The sequence below is a fragment of the Indicator indicator genome, chromosome 24 (genome assembly GCF_027791375.1).
Source record: "Indicator indicator isolate 239-I01 chromosome 24, UM_Iind_1.1, whole genome shotgun sequence".
Lineage (NCBI taxonomy): Eukaryota > Metazoa > Chordata > Aves > Piciformes > Indicatoridae > Indicator > Indicator indicator.
The window spans coordinates 12,740,633-12,757,123 of NC_072033.1; the positions used below are offsets into that span (position 1 = coordinate 12,740,633).

General features: G+C 45.8%; 1 protein-coding gene across 1 annotated transcript in view; it reads left to right on the plus strand.

Annotated features, from left to right (window-relative positions):
- The first annotated feature begins 2,134 nt into the window (after positions 1–2,134).
- COL9A3 (collagen type IX alpha 3 chain) overlaps positions 2,135–16,491 on the plus strand; it is a 35,697-nt gene continuing 21,340 nt past the window's right edge. Inside the window, exons 1-9 of the mRNA XM_054391742.1 lie at positions 2,135–2,200; positions 3,446–3,514; positions 8,099–8,134; positions 8,706–8,777; positions 9,471–9,524; positions 14,469–14,504; positions 15,109–15,132; positions 15,622–15,675; positions 16,208–16,261. Coding sequence (XP_054247717.1) covers positions 2,135–2,200; positions 3,446–3,514; positions 8,099–8,134; positions 8,706–8,777; positions 9,471–9,524; positions 14,469–14,504; positions 15,109–15,132; positions 15,622–15,675; positions 16,208–16,261 — 465 coding nt within the window. The remainder of the gene's footprint in view (positions 2,201–3,445; positions 3,515–8,098; positions 8,135–8,705; positions 8,778–9,470; positions 9,525–14,468; positions 14,505–15,108; positions 15,133–15,621; positions 15,676–16,207; positions 16,262–16,491) is intronic.

The window sequence follows — 16,491 nt, forward strand, 5'->3', positions numbered from 1 at the left end:
GGACATGGCCCCATCTGTCCCCATCACCACCGCACCCTGTAGCCATCTGCTGTTGCTTGGGCACCTCCAGCAAGTGGGTGGTTTTTGTTTAATGATGTGCTTTGAAATGTTTCCATGTTCCCTGTCTTGGCCCTGGGCTGCCATCTTCCCATGTGTGTGTAGAGCAAGCAAGGACTTTTATTGTGGAATCAGAGAATCAACCAGGTTAGAAGAGACCTCCAAGCTCATCCAGTCCAACCTATCACCCAGCCCTATCCAATCAACTAGACCATGGCACTAAGTGCCTCGTCCAGTCTTTTCTTGAGCACCTCCCTGGGCAGCCCATTCCAATGGGCAATCACTCTCTCTGTGAAGAACTTCCTCCTAATATCCAGCCAATAGCTTATCTTTGAGGAGCTCTCAGATCCAGCAGGCAGAGAGGCAGCTGCCTGGCCTGCATGTGGGGACTTTGGTCTAGTCAGCCTAGGACACAAGCACAAGGGTGTCTTTGGGGTGATCACTTCTGTAAGTTCACTTCTGTGTCCCTTCAGCTCTGCTCTGTCTGCCTGGGAATGTGGAAGGAGAGGAGGGCTGGTCCTCCCCTTGCTCTGTGGGGTGGAGGTGAAGATGAATACTCTCAGGGCTCTTCCCTTGCTGGTTGTAGGCAGGCTGAGCTTGCAACAGCCTGCAATGTGTGACCCAGGAATTTGGATCTCCTTTGCCTTCTCTCCCCATCAGTTGGCCTCAGTGTGAAGGAGGAGGTACCAGCTCTGCAAAGCAGTCCATGAGACTGTACCACACTCTCCTCTGAGGTTTGTGGTGTCTAGTAAGGCATCCAATTTACTTAGAAACCATCCAGAGACATACAGACACGCTCCTTTTCTGCCCTCAGCTGCCTGTTCTGCAGAATCTTGTGGGAACTTGGTAACCCTGAGCCCTTTATGCTTCTGTTGAGGTTGGTAGAACCAGCTGTTGCTGGGGAGCTGGACAGGCACACACTGTGTGCTCATAGAAACCTCCTGGTGTAAGGATGCCAAACCCAAAGCTGGGATTTCAGTCTCTAAGCTTTTCTGTTTTTGCTTCTCTCCTCTTGCTAACTAAATGGGTTGTGTCACCTCAATCCTGATGAATCTTGCCACTGTTCATCTCCATTTCCAGGCCTTGCTTTGGATGAAAATGTTTTTAATCAATAATGGGAAGCACAAAGCTACTTGCAGGAGATGTCTTTGTGAATATATTGCCACGTGGGCTCACCTTGCTGGGAACTGTCATCCTGGTCCTTCCTTGCAAATATTTCAAAGGCAATTCCTCTTTTTTTTTTTGTGTGGCTCTCAGAACGCTTCTCCTTTTACTTCTTCCTTGTGTCTGTCAGCAGGCATCCATCCTCCAGTCAGGATTCATCACTTTCTCAAGAAACCTGTTGTCATTCTTTAGATCTTCCTGGGAAGATAACAGAACAAAAAAACAAAAAAAAAAAAAAACAAAAAAAAAAAAAAAAAAAAAACCAACAAAAAAACCAACAAAACAAAACAACCCAAAACCAGACACCCAACCCACAACAAAAGCAGCTGTGAGTGCATCTCCAGAGTTGTTAAACCATCTCACAAAGCAGTAAGTGCATTTCCCTGTAGTGCTTCTTGTACTCATTGCAGGTAGGTAGTTCCTTTAGTGAAGTTAGATAGCCTCAGGCACTGAATAACTCTCTCCCTCTTGCTTTTTGTCTGTCTAGCACTGAGGTGGTGATGGGCTCTGAGAAACAGCCCAGGTGAGACCTAAGGAACATATTTATCTCCAGCTGGAACAGCCTAATTTTGTTCCTGTGGCACGTCTGTGAGTCTGGCCCTTCTGTAGCTCCCTCTCTGTTTGCTCAAGGCTGGGGCTGCCCAGAAGGGCATGAATGAGAGCTTCTCTTCCTGACTGGCTGCTGTTCCCCCTCCTTCTCCCACTTCTTTCCCAAACCTCCTCTCTCCTCCCAGCTCAGCCCCTCTTGCCTGTACTCCTGAGCTCTGCCCCTCCAACTGGAGCCACAGGTTTATCTGGAGGCAAGGAGTTTCTCTTTTGTAAGCTGAGACCAAGGAGGAGGGATCTGCTGGACCCTGGAGGGGAAAGCGTTTAGCTGCCCAGGAGGAGTGAAGAGAGGCAGAGCCTAGGCACCATGGCTAGATTCTCCACTCTTGGGCTTCTCTTTCTGTGTCAGCTATTAGCCACAGCATCAGCTCAGGTAAGAAGCCTCATTTATCTGTTATGCTCAAGAAAAAAATATTCTATGAGGTAAAGAGTTAGTGATCTGTGTTTTCTAGCTGCAGGATTACATGGGGCAATAGGCAGGGCATTGGAAGCTAAAGTTGATTTAAAACATGTTTGTTGCCTGTGCTGTTACCCAGGGAGTGCCTGGCAAGCACCTCTGGTTTTGTACCCACAGAGGTAGGCTTTAGATTGTATCTTCTTGTGTAGAAAGTGCTGCTTTATGCTTACTGTAAAAGTCTTCAGGACTGCAGTCAGGAAAGATAAAGCCTTGGGAAAGGGGAGATCTGTTGATGTAAGAGAAACCATTTTCTTTTACAGTGAAGTAATAGGCTGCCAGTGAGATTTATCTTCTGATCTGGGTCTTCATCTGACTTGGAATTTCTTCTTCCCTCCCTCCCTCAATTTTCAAATGTTGTAAAACAGCTCCTTTAACCCTTGCTCACCTCAGACATGAAGCTACATTTAACTTTCCTCTGTGCTGTTTATATTATTGCCTGGGGAAGTAACTCCTCAGTGAGTTTTTTCATTGTCTTGGTGAGGAATTTTTGCAGTCTGGTTTGGGAATTCAGAGCTGCCCTCGTCTGCTGTGAGCAGAGCTGCTTCTACAATGCAGCCTTTGTTCACTGAAGGTACAGCAAGTTGCTCTCTGGAGCTCTCCCCATACAGAAGTCATTTACTGGACCTTTCTTTCCTTCTCCCCACCTCAGAACTTCTCCAAAGTCCCAGATTTTCAAATGGCCTCCTGCTCCAAGAGGAGATTTTTCCCCTTCTCCTGCTTTCAGTGGTGTCCACCTGGCTCTTCCATCACCCCATCAGACTTGGAACTGTGAATTAATTTTGAATGCCTAGCACTTGGCACCTATTTTCCATGGGTTTTGCACTTTCTCCTCTGCCCAAACTGAAACGTGCCCGTAGGCAGTAAGAACTGTTTCCTATACAACCACATCCATTTGCTGCCCAGTATCCAGCTCTGGTTTCCTGCATAAGCCACTAGTTAAATAAGATGGGAGCACTAAAGATGTGCTCCAAGAGCCTTGCATTGGTCCTGAGCTCCTCTGAGTCCACCCAGCATGGGAGGGGGACCTGAGGGATGGAGAGTTAGTGCAGATTCAGGGTTAAGCTATAGAACTTGGCCATTGCTTTGTGATTTAGCCCACGGGGGGGGGTTCTGATGCAAAAATAAACTCTTCTTCCTCTCTCTTTCCCCCAATCCCTTCAGAGAATAGGGCCACAAGGCCCTCCTGGACCACGAGGACCCCCGGGACCATCTGGCAAGGACGGAATTGATGTGAGTGAAGTATGGCAGAGCAAGGGCAAGAGGGGTGGAGCAGAGAAGCTGCTCTTGTTCAGCAGAGTCCCAGCCTTCGGCTGATCTTTCAGAGGTGGCTGGACCTGGAGATCCAGCCAAGTCATAGATGACCTCATTTTGCAAGAATCAGAACACTGAGTGGAAGTGCTGAGTGGCCTCAGGTTCCTTGCAGGATCTGTTTTGAGAGAGAGTTCAGGACAGAGCTTGGGATTTGTGACCTTGCTTGCGATGCAGAATATTTCTCTTTTGGTCTAGGGAAGAGGAGAGACATAATGCAGTTGAGTGCATGGGTGTGATGTGTGCCAGTCATTGCATGCTCTGTAGTTCAGAGAGAGGTTTATGTGACACTTCAGAGCATCCATGTGTCTAGAGAGGCCTTCAGAGACTGCCATATGCAGCACTGGACACTCTAGTAACTTACATTGGTTTTGTTTCAATGTGGTCACTGTGCCTATCCCTAACTTACAGTGGCATGTGAGAGGTCAGAATCTGGCTCCTGAGTTGCCTTAAGTGACACAAAAGGCAAATGAAATGGGCACCCTTTTTTTCAGCAGCAGTTCTTACACCTACTACAGAGGTAGAAGACTATGTACCACAGGACTTACTGGAGGAGAAAAACTATTCCTGTTACTTCTAATTGATCTTTTCATGGGAATGAGGTGTTTTGCTTCTGTGTATCTGCTGGATAAGGACTGAATTGTGTGCTGTAGTTGGCAGTGAGTAAAAAGATGGACCTTCAACAAGACCACATCAAGTGGAAAAGGCAGGATTCCCACTTCAATATTCAGTCTGAGTAGTCCTTGTCTCTCTAGGTGGCTTGTGGAACAGGGCAGGGTGTTTTAGAGCTCATTTGAATTAAGTTTGTTGGAACTGGGACTTTAAACAACCTTGAAAAAAAAATCTATTCATTCCATGCAGGTCATTTTCTTTTGGATAAGAAGGTGAAAAAAATGTATGAGTTCCCTGGTATATGGTGAACAAAGAGGTTTTTTGTCTGCAGTGCTGAGCTTTCATAGTGGCTCTGTGAGCAAGGCTGCTCTGCAGAGAGAACCTCATTGATTTGCAGCGAGGCCCTCTGAAGTGTCCCTTTGACTAACAGAGACTGTTGCACTGAAAATCTCACTCTGGGCTTGTAGAGTGAAGTGTTCAGACCTGGTTCCTCTTCCTTTTTCTTTCATGGTGTGATGAAAGGTTGTAAAGAAGAGTGCACAGGACACATTGACCTTCAGCAGCAGTGAGTCTCTGGAATCGCTGCACAGGACCTCAGTGTGGCTGGTGGGCTGCAACAAAAGGTGGTTGCTTTCCTGTACAGGATCACAGAGGGGCTTGGAAAGGACCTTTAGTGGTCATCTACTCTGCAGTCAGCAGGGGCATCTGCAACGAGGGCAGGTTGCTCAGAGCCCTGTGGAGAGTAACAAAAGAGGATTTTTAGGAGGGATGGAGCCCTTCAGCCTTCAAGTTGTAACCAAGCTCTGCATATAGGCAGTCAAAGGAAGCATCCTTGTCATTGTGTTGGTCAGTTCCTGCTTCCTGCAGAATATTTTTACACCTTCATCCTGGCACAGCTCCAGCATCACTTCTGGCAACAGGAGCTGGGGAAGATGCTGGTCACATGAACCTACACCTTTTATCCACTGCTAAAAGCTTGGGAAGGCTCCCTGAGAGACAGGACCAAATAGCAACATCTAATTAATATGAAGAACTTAACCCTAATAAATCAAACAGCTGAATGAAATATTTAAGGTGCTAAGTCTTGCAGTCCCAGTTTGAGGCTGGAGTTGTGACTCCACAGGAATAGTCTCTCGTTTGAACAGAGTTGATCTACATCCCTCTTATGGATAGGTGCCCTGGGAACAGGGGATGGTCCAGCTGCTCTGGGACAGGCTCCAAGATGATTCCTGCTTTTCAACAGAACATTGAGTCCTTTAAGGAATTGCATAGGAGAGGGCTGGACTAGAGGACCTTTAAAATCCCTTCCAACCCAAACCATTCTATGAGATTCAGAGCTGTGGCCAGTGCTCAGCACAGTCATGAAGCCTCCCTGATTAAGAGCTTCCATTTTTCTAAGCAGTGCCTTCCAAAAAATTAAGACATGGAAAATCCAGCACTGCTCTGCATGGAGAGGATCAGGTGGAGCCCCAGTGGCTGTGTCAACTCTTCTGCTGCAAAGAATAAAACCATGATTCTATTTCTTTCTTTTTTTTTTTTTTTTTTTTAGTGATTCGGTGGTGGTTTGTTGTTGTTGGGTTTGGGTTTTGGGGTTTTTTAAGCACAATCAGAACTTTTCTGACCCACATCAATGCAAGCTTCCTGGACACTGTAAACCACTCCAGCTGGGTCATCTTGGTAGATGACTCTAGATGAATGCTGTGTGCAAAGAGTCACTGAACTGTCTTGGAGCTGGATGAGTGATGCTGAAGTGTTCAGCAGTCCCTTTCCATGAGCAGTGAGTGGTACATAACATCCACCTGAATTATTCAGGGCACCTCTGAACAAACCTTGGATGAACCCCATAAACACAGTTTCTAGAACCTGCTGCTTTCATTCCTGCCTTTCAGTGGGAGCTGCAACGTTAAGTCCCTCTGAAATATTTTATAATTACAGCCTTTAGCATGCTTCATGTTTCTTACTCAGAAACAAGCAAAATCTCTCCCTCCCAAGAATAGAAGCAGCATGTGAGGAATGAAAGAATTAGCCACAAGTTCCCCTGAATTATTTCTGGGGCTGTAGTTCCCCACATTGCTAATAAGCAATTGTCACTTTTCACAAATCAAGCTGCTTTATTTATTATTTCCCCCCCCACCCTTTCCTTCTCCTGGCTTGACTTGCTGAGAAGGAGTAAACTTCCTTCCCTCTCCCCTAGCACCAGGAGAGCATTTCCTTTGCCTCTAATTCCCAGTGATCTGCCATTAGGGGGTATAAAAACTGATTAGCTTTTGATTCAGCTGACTGAAGTTTTGGTGCTCCTGCAGAGTCCTGCAGGGGTCCACCATGGCAGGATCAAGGTTTAAGCTGGCCCTGAACAGCCTCTGCTGGTGCTGTGGCCTTGCTGTAGGGATGGCCATCACGCAGGCAAGAAAAAATGCAAGGAGCTGGTAGTATGAAGTGATGGAGGAAGGAGCAAACCACCTCTGCTGCCATGTCCAGCTGCCTTTTCAAGCCATTCGTTGCAAAAGAACTGCTCCTTTCATTTCCTTGGCAGGGGCCCTTCCCCACCTATGATAATGATAACTATTTATGGATAACCTGTGGGCAAGGGCCAGCAAAGGAGTTGCTTCAGCAAACCAGAGCATAAAGGTCCCTCTGTTCAGTGACCCTCTGGTCTGTGCGTTGATGGTCACCAGTGCAGTACATAAATCCCTGCCTGAGCAAATCAAGGCAGCCAGCCTTGAGAGACTTGCCCACAGACTTCACAGTTGCTGACATGGTAAATATAGAAACATGCTCTGAATTCCATGCCTTTGCTTACTCTCTTCTGAATCCCAATTATCAGGCCCATGGTGGGGGTGATGTTATTTCTAGCCTTGCTTGGTTAATAACCGCTCTTCTTCCTTATGGATTTTCTTCTTCCAGGGTTAATCAATGTGCCCCTTCCCCTCTGCTCACCCATGACACCTGAGCTTCTCACAATATTTACTGCACTTAGCCTAAAGCTAGCAGGGGAGGCCATCTAGACAGCTGGACTGGGACACAAAATGTTTTTTCCATGAGATGGGAAACTGAGCTTCAGTCAAGCTCCTGCTGTTCACAGATGATTGCTTCTTTTGGGGGTTAACAATAAACACAAATATCTTCTTGTCTGGGTTCCACGTGAGCTCCTGAATGATGTTACAGCTGGTTGAGCTAGGAGTGATTCAAGGGCTTTAAAAATACTGTCTCCCAAACACTTTTGGTGCTGTTCTTCAGTGTTATTTTCCATTAGGATGAGAGGAAAAAAAAAAAAAACACAAAAAAGGAGTGGTTTTAAAATGTTTCATAAAACTTGGGTCTAATCCAGATTATGCAATTGGATCAGGTGGAAATCAGTTGGGGGCTTCGTTCATTTGCTTCTCCTGTCAAAGTTTAGTCATATGAACAATCTGTCTACAAAGATTTCCTTCATTCTTCACCTTCTGATAGTCCCCAGCTTCTGGTAGTATCATAGTCCTGGATACCTGGAGGTTATCATTGTGTCCCTCTGTCTCATCAGACAGATATTTGAAAGCTTTGATAGCCGTCCAGCTTCCTCACTGCCCCACTTGCAGCCAAGCCCATGTGCAAATAATTTCTGAGTAGGTCTGGAAAATGTTGGAGGTGTTGGACACCATTGAGAACCTCCCTGGGAAGCTGAGGATGTGGGTCCACCAAATCTGCTACTGTAGATGTGGAAAAGGCTTTCCAAATTCCTCCTGCTTTAGGGGGAGCAGAATCTAGAGCATCAGCTTCATGAGGCTGAGCAGGGTAAGTCTTGCAGTGGGCATGAAGGGAGGCTTGAGCAGTGTGACAGCTGGGAACACCATTGGTGCAGAAAGCCAACAGGAAGAGGTTCAGCACTAACACTGATGTCTCTCCTCTTTCATTTAGGGAGATCCAGGCCCTCCTGGTTTGCCAGGCCCACCAGTAAGTATTTTTTGGTTGATGTTGACTTGTTCATTCTTTGGAGAAGGAAGCAATATACAAGAGCTAAGACTTTACTGGCTTGATTTCACCTGGATCTGCAGCAGAATTTCCCTAAGGGGTACATAGAAGTGGAGGTGCTCAGCACTGTCCTGGGCACAACCACATTCTGCTTCATTGCTGGTGGAGGATATGCATGAAATAAAGCTCACCCATCACTTGTATAACAGAACTGGCACCAAGCCACATTTGCATGGTTGTTTTTTGGCATCAGTCTGGGTCTGCTTCAGCTTCTCACCCTGCCAAGGGGTGCTCGAGATTGTACCAGGGTGGCACAGCTCTTTGCTTTGGGCACTTCGGGCAGAAAGGGATTTTCCTTCCTGTCCCTCTACTAGAAGGACCTTATGAGTAACTGTGTGTGGAACTGAGCCAAAGCAGCTTTTAGATATGGATTCATGGCAAGGTTCATCTCTCTGCAAGAATTCCTCCACATTGTGAGATTGACACATGAACTGCTATCTTGTAGCCTGGATCTTGTCATTATGGTAAAAATAAGTCTCTTTATCTGGTTTAGGGGCCAAAAGGTGCACCAGGGAAGCCTGGAGCAGCTGGTGAAGCTGGATTACCTGGTCTTCCTGGGGTGGATGTGAGTATTTTGGTCTCCACTAAGTATTTCACATAACCATGTGGGGGTTTTTTCTGAAGTATCTCATCAACCTTCTCTGTGTCTGCTGGAAAAGCAAAGTGGGTCTTGGATCTACATGTCGTGCACATCAGGAGAAATTAAGGAGTATGAGATCAATTTGGAGATGCATAACTGGTTGGACAGCACTCTTAGAATGAAACATTGCAGTTCTGCAGAGCTGTACTGGGCAGATCTGGAGAAACATGGACACCAGTTGACATTTCTGGAGCAAACCCATTGAGCCTTAATTCAGAAATCCAATCTCATTTATTAACTGAGACTTGCCCAGGGGTTTTCCCTACAGCAGGCAACTGCAGAGAGTCAAGTTTTCCTAGCTTCCCAGCTTACTGCTGTGGTAGCTGACTGTGGGTAAGGTTTTAGCCAGCACATTTTCTTCTGCATCAGGCAAGAGGAAGCACTGAATCTACAAGACAGAAACTCCATGAACACCAGTAACAAGACCACTTGGTGCTTTTCATCCAGACAATGCATAGGGAACAGTACTGGGAATTTTCTCCTTAAATAGAGAGAAATAAAATGGTTAAGCTTCCCTAGGAGCTTGGCATCCACATGATTGCTGTTGGTGACAGTGACAGGGACATCCTACAGCTCTTATTTCTCTGGTTTTATACTTTTCTTTCATTTTTTTTATAGGGTTTAACTGGAACTGATGGCCCACCGGGCCCAAATGGGCCTCCAGGAGACCGTGTGAGTATCCCATTAGATCCTTTAGGCTGGACATTGTCATTGGTTGTGTTGAGGATTTCTCATTCCATTCGAACCTGGTGACACCTGGGTGTGGATGACAGCAGCTTATTTATCTGTGAACCCTTGCAGAATACTTGGAGCTCTGAAACGAAGGCCCAGATGGCTTTTCTTTAGGCAGGGCATGAGATCTGGAGTCCTTCCACATGGCTTTGAATAGGTTTGGAAGCCTCAGTGCTGGGATTACCAATGCAGAACAGCTCTGGTGGTATTTTGAGTATCTCAAAAGTTCCTTGAAGCAGTCCATAGACTTAATTACAAAGTCTGTCAAAGTGAAGCTGGTTTTGGCCTTTATTTGCAGCCTGAGTGGGCAGCTCTGCTATGTTTGTGATTACTGCTACTGTGCAGTAACTGTTTAAACTTTTGCTTTTTGTTAATTCCAGGGCTGTCCATATGCTTGACATTATTAGTTGCTTTGGCATAGACTTCCCCAGCCAGCTTAGCAAGAAACAAGAGGTTTTTTTTTTCTTGCTTCCTGCATATTACAGCTCTGCTAATGGGCACCACAGGGAAAAAGAAATAACAACCTGACCTGTTACAGATGTCCTTCAGATCATCTACAACAGGGCTGGAAAGGCACTTAGGCCTCCCTGTGACATGAAGAACTGTACATTAGTGAGCCATTCAGCACAGATTTTTATCCAGCATAGCTGTGCTCCTGTCTCCCAGTTGGCAAAGGTAAAGCTGGTTTACTGGTCTCCTGAACTTGGGGCTGAACACACAGCAGTATGTGCAGAGGTTAAAAAAGGTTCAGTATGGCTCAGTAATCCATTTGTTGCCCCAAGGAGCTAACTCAAAGCTCAAAACCCTGTGAGTTAAAGGGACGAGTGACAGAGCCATGCATCTTTGATACACTTCTCTTCCTTTCCCATGGCCACTGGGAAAGCTGAGTGGCAGGACCCAAGCATCTTGGTCAAAGCTCCAAGCTTCCATCCATTGACACTGCACTAAAACCCATCTCCTTTGCTTTTCCTCATGCCCATCTTTCTCCCCAGAGATCCACAGCTGCAAAATCCTGACCACTCTCAGATGTTCTGTGGCAAGAGTCCAGCACTTTCTGGGAACTGATCCCTGGTTTCTAAAGTAGAAAAGTTCAGGACCACACGTAGAAGACTGTGGGCAGCTTTGTGCCCCTGTTTTACGTTCAGTGGTGCTGCTTGCCCATGCTCACTTTGGCACACAAGCTCCTAGTTTGCAGAGTAATTGAGCAGATAATTTCTGGGCACAAGAACTTCCTCTTCAGCTGTTCAGTAGAAGCACACAAACGTGGTTGCTGTTCCTACATGCTCTGATTTGACATGCTTTCCCATGTCTCCTAACTCTAGCAGCATGGGGCAAACTTGAAACCTGTTGTCATTTAGAGGAGCTTTTCAAGGTCAGTGGTCTCCATCTGGAAAATTGGTTTAATTGGTCTCATAAAAGCCCAGAAAAAGAGAGGGGAAAAAAAAAACAAGCATAAATGTCTAGTACTCTAAAAAGACAGCATTGTTGTCCTGACTTTTTTTCTTCTGCCCAATTTAAAAGTTCGAGTCTCAAGATTCACTGAAATAAGCAAGTAGCTACTGAGTGTTGTGGGGTTGAATTCATGCTCAGCTCTGTGACTTCCTGTGAAAACACAGGATTTTCTGCCCTGCCCCAGGCTGAAGCATACAGAAAACACTCGTTGCTAATGTGTTATTGCTAAACATTTATTTTCCAGTCTGTGCCACACTTCATCAATCCAACAGTGATTCACATCTGACCAGGGACAGAGTACTGTGAATACCAAAAGGGTTTTTATCTGAAATACTCCCACTGCTATCAGCATTTAGCTTTTCTCATGGCTCTACTTAGAGCCTGATCAGAAGCCTTCATGTGGGTTTTTTTCAATTAAAAATCCCTTTGTTTTAGCCAAGAACAAGCTGGGTTCTGACCTCAGTGCTAGACACTGATGTCCTTCACAATTTTCTAAAGGCCACTTTGAAGTTCGGTGCTTTGCATTATAAGCACTGAGGAAAACAGAATTATTCCAACCCCTACCATTCTCTGCTTCTAGGTGGTTTATATTTATTTATGAATGCCTTATTAATCAAGTATGTCCTGTGCTCTGCAGCTGTATATTCATAAAAGTATATTGCATTAAAATGAGAAATTAGGGTGAGATTGTTTCCTAATCAAAAGAGAAAGAACATTGTTACCAGGAGAATGAGTTGAGTCAATGTTATTAAAACTGAGGTGTGAATTGGAGTCTTTCCTTTTGAAATTAATGAAGCCTCATCAGCTTGCTCAAGGACTTGATGCTCTTTTGCTCTCCCAGGCATGGAACATCACCCTTATGAGGAAAGGCTAAGGGAGGTGGGTCTCTTTAGCTTGGAGCAGAGGAGCCTGAGGGGTGCCCTCATCCATGTCTATAAATATGTGCAGGGCAGTGTCAAGAGGATGGAGCCAGGCTCTGCTCAGTGATAACCAGTGATAGGACAAGGGGCAGTGGGGGCAAGCTGGAATGGAGGAGGTGCCACAGGAACAGAAGGAAAAACTTTTTCACTGTGAGAGTGACAAAACACTGGAATGGACTGCCCAGAGAGGTTGTGGAATCTCTTCTGGAGACTTTCCAAACCCACCTGTGTGACCTACTCTAGGTGATCCTCCTCTGGAAGTGGGGTTGAACTGGATGATCTTTCGAGGTCCCTTCCAACCCCTAACATTCTGTGATTATGTGTGGACATTCACTGCTGCATCCTGCACCTTACACCTTCAAAGACAGCAAAATTAAGGAAAGTGCCAAGGTTTGGCACTTTGAGTGCTCTGCTCTGCCAACCTCTTGGCCTGTTGGCCAAAGCAGAACAGGGCTGTGCAGCTGGTTTAAGTGGGGACAGGTTTAAAGTGTAAGTCAGTAGAGGTGCCAGGAACTCAGTGTTTTCTCTCCAGGAGGAGATCCCAGCTTGTCCCTGACAACCATCAGTAGTTGTAGGGACTTCATCCTGAAGATAAAAGTGACTGGAAGAAAAGCAGAGTAACTTCACAGAGAAGTGAATGAGCTGACATTTGCAGCAGAGTTGATTTTTATTGGATTACAGCCCTCTCCTCACAAGACTGCTCTTAATGAGGCCTTGGGTCCTCTATTTTCCTTCTTGAGCTTAACAAGGGAAAATATTTCTAATCTCATTTGGTGTGCAGAATGCTGGGAGAGGGGCTGGCCTTGTCCCTGGGATCACAATGAGCAGCAGTGTGTTGGGTTGGTTTCAAGGTCTGCCCATCTGCCTTGTTCTGCTGGTCCTAGGGGTAGATACCATTCAATTCCAGCTCAGGACATCATTCTTGAGATGCTTCTGTGCAGTGTTTTGAGGATATTTGGAAAACAGTCCTGCTGAGGAAGCCTGGTGCTGTAATCTCTCTGTGCCCTGCACAAGGAGCTAAGGAGTTTTGCTGGCTCTAGTTAAACACAGTCCATAAATAACAACATGGTTTGGTCTCTGTTTAAGTCTGTCACCTCCTCACTATTTTAAGCCGTGCATTCAGCAGAGAGCAGCCTCAGTGGAGAACAATCCAAATGCAAGCAAAGAGTTATGTGCAGCAGGGCCTTGAGACTAGCATGATTGTTCTGCAGCTCCTGAGCATCAGCACAGCTTAGAGAAACTCACAGTGGCAGCTGCATCAGAGCTGTTCAGCAAACTATTATTTTATTTATTATTCAGCCCAAATTACACTGGCATATCTGCACTGCCACCACTTTCCTTTTTTTTCCCCCTTTTCCCCCCTTTTTCCCTCTTTCTTTTCCTTTTTTTCCCTTCTTTATTTTTATTTTTCTTTCCTTTTTCCTTTTTTTTCCTCTTTCCTCTTTTCTCTCCCCTTTGCTCTCTTTCTCTCCCCTTTGCTCTCTTTCTCTCCCCTTTGCTCTCTTTTCTCTCCCCTTTGCTCCCTTTTTTCCCACCTTTTTTTCCCTGCCTCTTCTTTTCCTTTTCCTGTTGCAGCAGCAAATTTGTCTGGGGAGATTCCCAGACCTAAAAGAAGCATTCAGCATTGCACACCCAGCATCTCCTGGAGATATGTGAACAGCTGCTAGCTAAGGTCTGCAACTGCATTGGCTTTTTTGTTCATTTTTATATTTCAGCTTACTTTCTGCTTCAGAATTTTCCCCCTGTCATTAATTTTACAGTCCACTGGTCAATGCTGGCAACTTTGCAATGCCACAAAGGGCTCAAGAGGGTCTGTCTGTTTCAACTATCTTCAGTTAGGGAGGAAAATAACAACTTCAAGAATGACTTCACTCTGGTCTGATATGTAAGATCACCAAGCTCTTGTCAAGCTTAAGAATGCAAATTGGGAGGAGGAGAGTGGGGATTTGCTAAGGAAAGCCAGTGAAGAGGCAGAAGCCATAAAATCTTTTCCTTTGCTTGAAAGGCAAATGAGTTGTTAAAATGAACTACAGCAAGCTCAAATCTTTTGAGTAGTTTCACATAGTCTACATGATGAAAGTATTGGGAATATTTCAAATGGATGAAGTTCAGTTTAGGAACTTTAGATACTCATGGAGAGTATACCTGAGGCCAGCTGTGAATTGCAGAAGTAGTTGTTAATTCTTGTAGGAGCCACTCAGATTTTAGTCTCTGCTTTCTCTTGCCCAGCAAATGGTGAAGAAAGTTGCTGGAGCTAGTTCTGAACATCCATCTCTCCTTAAAATGTTCTTTAATCAAGTAATTAATGAGGAGTGACAGACTCATTACCCATAAGTTGCCATCCTTACATTTGTGAATTCAGCTGAGCATCACCAGCTGTGTGCTGGTACTGTAAGACATTCCTGGAGTTTGCAGACAAAGAATGGGGTCAAGGAGAGCAGGCATTGGTGTCTACCCACATGGGAGCTCTGGTTGATCCCTGCTGATTTGCACTCTTGGTTTATTCCCATAGGGTGCATTAGGACCTGCTGGGCCACGTGGATCTGCTGTAAGTAACTCCTAGAACAGGAGATGGTGTCTAATGCTGTGGTGCCTAATACTATGCCAAAACCATCACCAAGAGGGGATGGGAACCTTTGTAACTCAAAGGGATCAAAACCTGGATGAATTAAACTGTTCCTTGGAGTGTTTAAATATGTCTGTGACCTGTTGGGGTAATGCAGGGCTCAGTTTTAGCCTCTGAGGTGTTCCGAAGCAAGCCAGCCTGGGAGAAGGACAAGCATCACAAATGCTATCAGAATTCTTAGACATTAGATAATGTCTAAATAAAAGTGAAAAGGAGAAAATAAAAGGACAGGCAGATAAAGTAGAGTGTTGTCTTCATACCTGTCTGAGTCCCACTGTCACGTCACCATAGGTGGCTTTGCTTGGAGATGTCTCATAAGTAACAGCCATGTAAAGGGAATGAAAATTATGAGAGGCAACAAAAGGATTCATCAGGACTCCAGCTCTGCTCTGATTGCAAATTACAATAATCAGGGACAGGGAAGTGCTATGGAAACTTAAAAATGAAGCAACATTTTCTGAAGTTTGCTTTTCCTCCTGTGTGTTCAGTTTCTAAGTGATCCTTTCCTCTTCGATGTTCTTTGCAGGGCAAAGGACTACCAGGACCTCCAGTGAGTAACAAGGCTCTTTTCAAAATAGTTTTAAATTATTATTCTACCTTTAATGGACACCCTGAGTGTTACAAACCCACCCCAGACCTTGGGTTCCTCTCCTGTGCTGGGCAGAGGGATGTGGAGTCTTGCAGGTCAGTAGCCTTGTGGGGGCTTTGTGCTTACCCTATGACCAAGGAAGCTGGCACTGATGTGAAGTTCAAGGCACAGCAGCAGCCTTGTGGTTGCTGGAAGTGACCAGTGCTGGGGCAGCTTTTTGGTGGGTTCCTGAGGCATCTCAGATGTTGACAACAGACAGCACTGACAAGGGTGTGCTCTGTGGGAAGGTGGAGCAAAAAGCAAGATGTGCATTGGTAAACTGGTTGTCTGGGGACAGGATTGAACCCTCAGGGTGGGGGTTGCAGCTGAATACAGCTGGTTTGTTTACTGCTGGGCTTTGGCAGCTGTGTGAGGTCACCATGGGTATAAAGGATCTTCTCCTTTCAACAGGGGCCTCCAGGACCCAGTGGGCTCCCAGGTGGAAATGGATTTCGGGGTCCTTCTGTGAGTTTCTTCTACCATTTGATCCTCGTTTACTGCAAATGCCTTGACCACTGAAGGTTAATTTCTGGTTTCTTGCCTCATTCTGGAAGTGGGATGCTCTTGACACTACAAGCTCTGCAAATGTCTATGGACAATCTTATTCCTTGTACTAGCTTGGGTAGGGCCACCCCACTCAACCAGTGCACTGCCAGAGGTGTGCAAATGCTTGCAGCCATATTTTCAAAGCCAAAGAACCATGCCATCGTTTTTGGGTGCCCACAGCTCCACTGGAGAGGTCCAGAGCTAGTGGAAGGAGGGATGAAGGTGCAGTGATGTGGTGTTCTGTCCTGATTGCTGTGATTGCACAGGCATCTGCTCTTGGCAGTCAGAGAAGCCTATGCAGAAGGAAAGGTGCAGCTTAGTCCCATTAGAGATATCTTGCCCCACATTCACAAGCATGCAGTGGTGTTTGGTAGCCACCTTTCCTGTCCTTTTACTTTTTCATTTCAATGGTTAAGAAAGAGAATTCTTACTATTTTTCACTTCTTTTTAGGGACCTTTTGGCCTGCCAGGATTCCCAGGGCCTCCTGGACCACCTGGACCTCCCGTAAGTTGAGACTTGCAACGTGAGAGGATTCCCTTTCCAGCACTCCTTAAGTTTCATCAGGCCATAAACACTGTGGCCCAAGGAGAGCAGTGACTTTTCACTGGCTGAACTTCAGTGTGTTGATTGTCTTCTCTTTATTGTCTGCTGTGTTGGTGGAGGAATCCCATGAAATCCAGGCTTCATGGCACAGATCAGAGGGTGGGCTTTCTGTTGTCTCAGACTGATTGAGC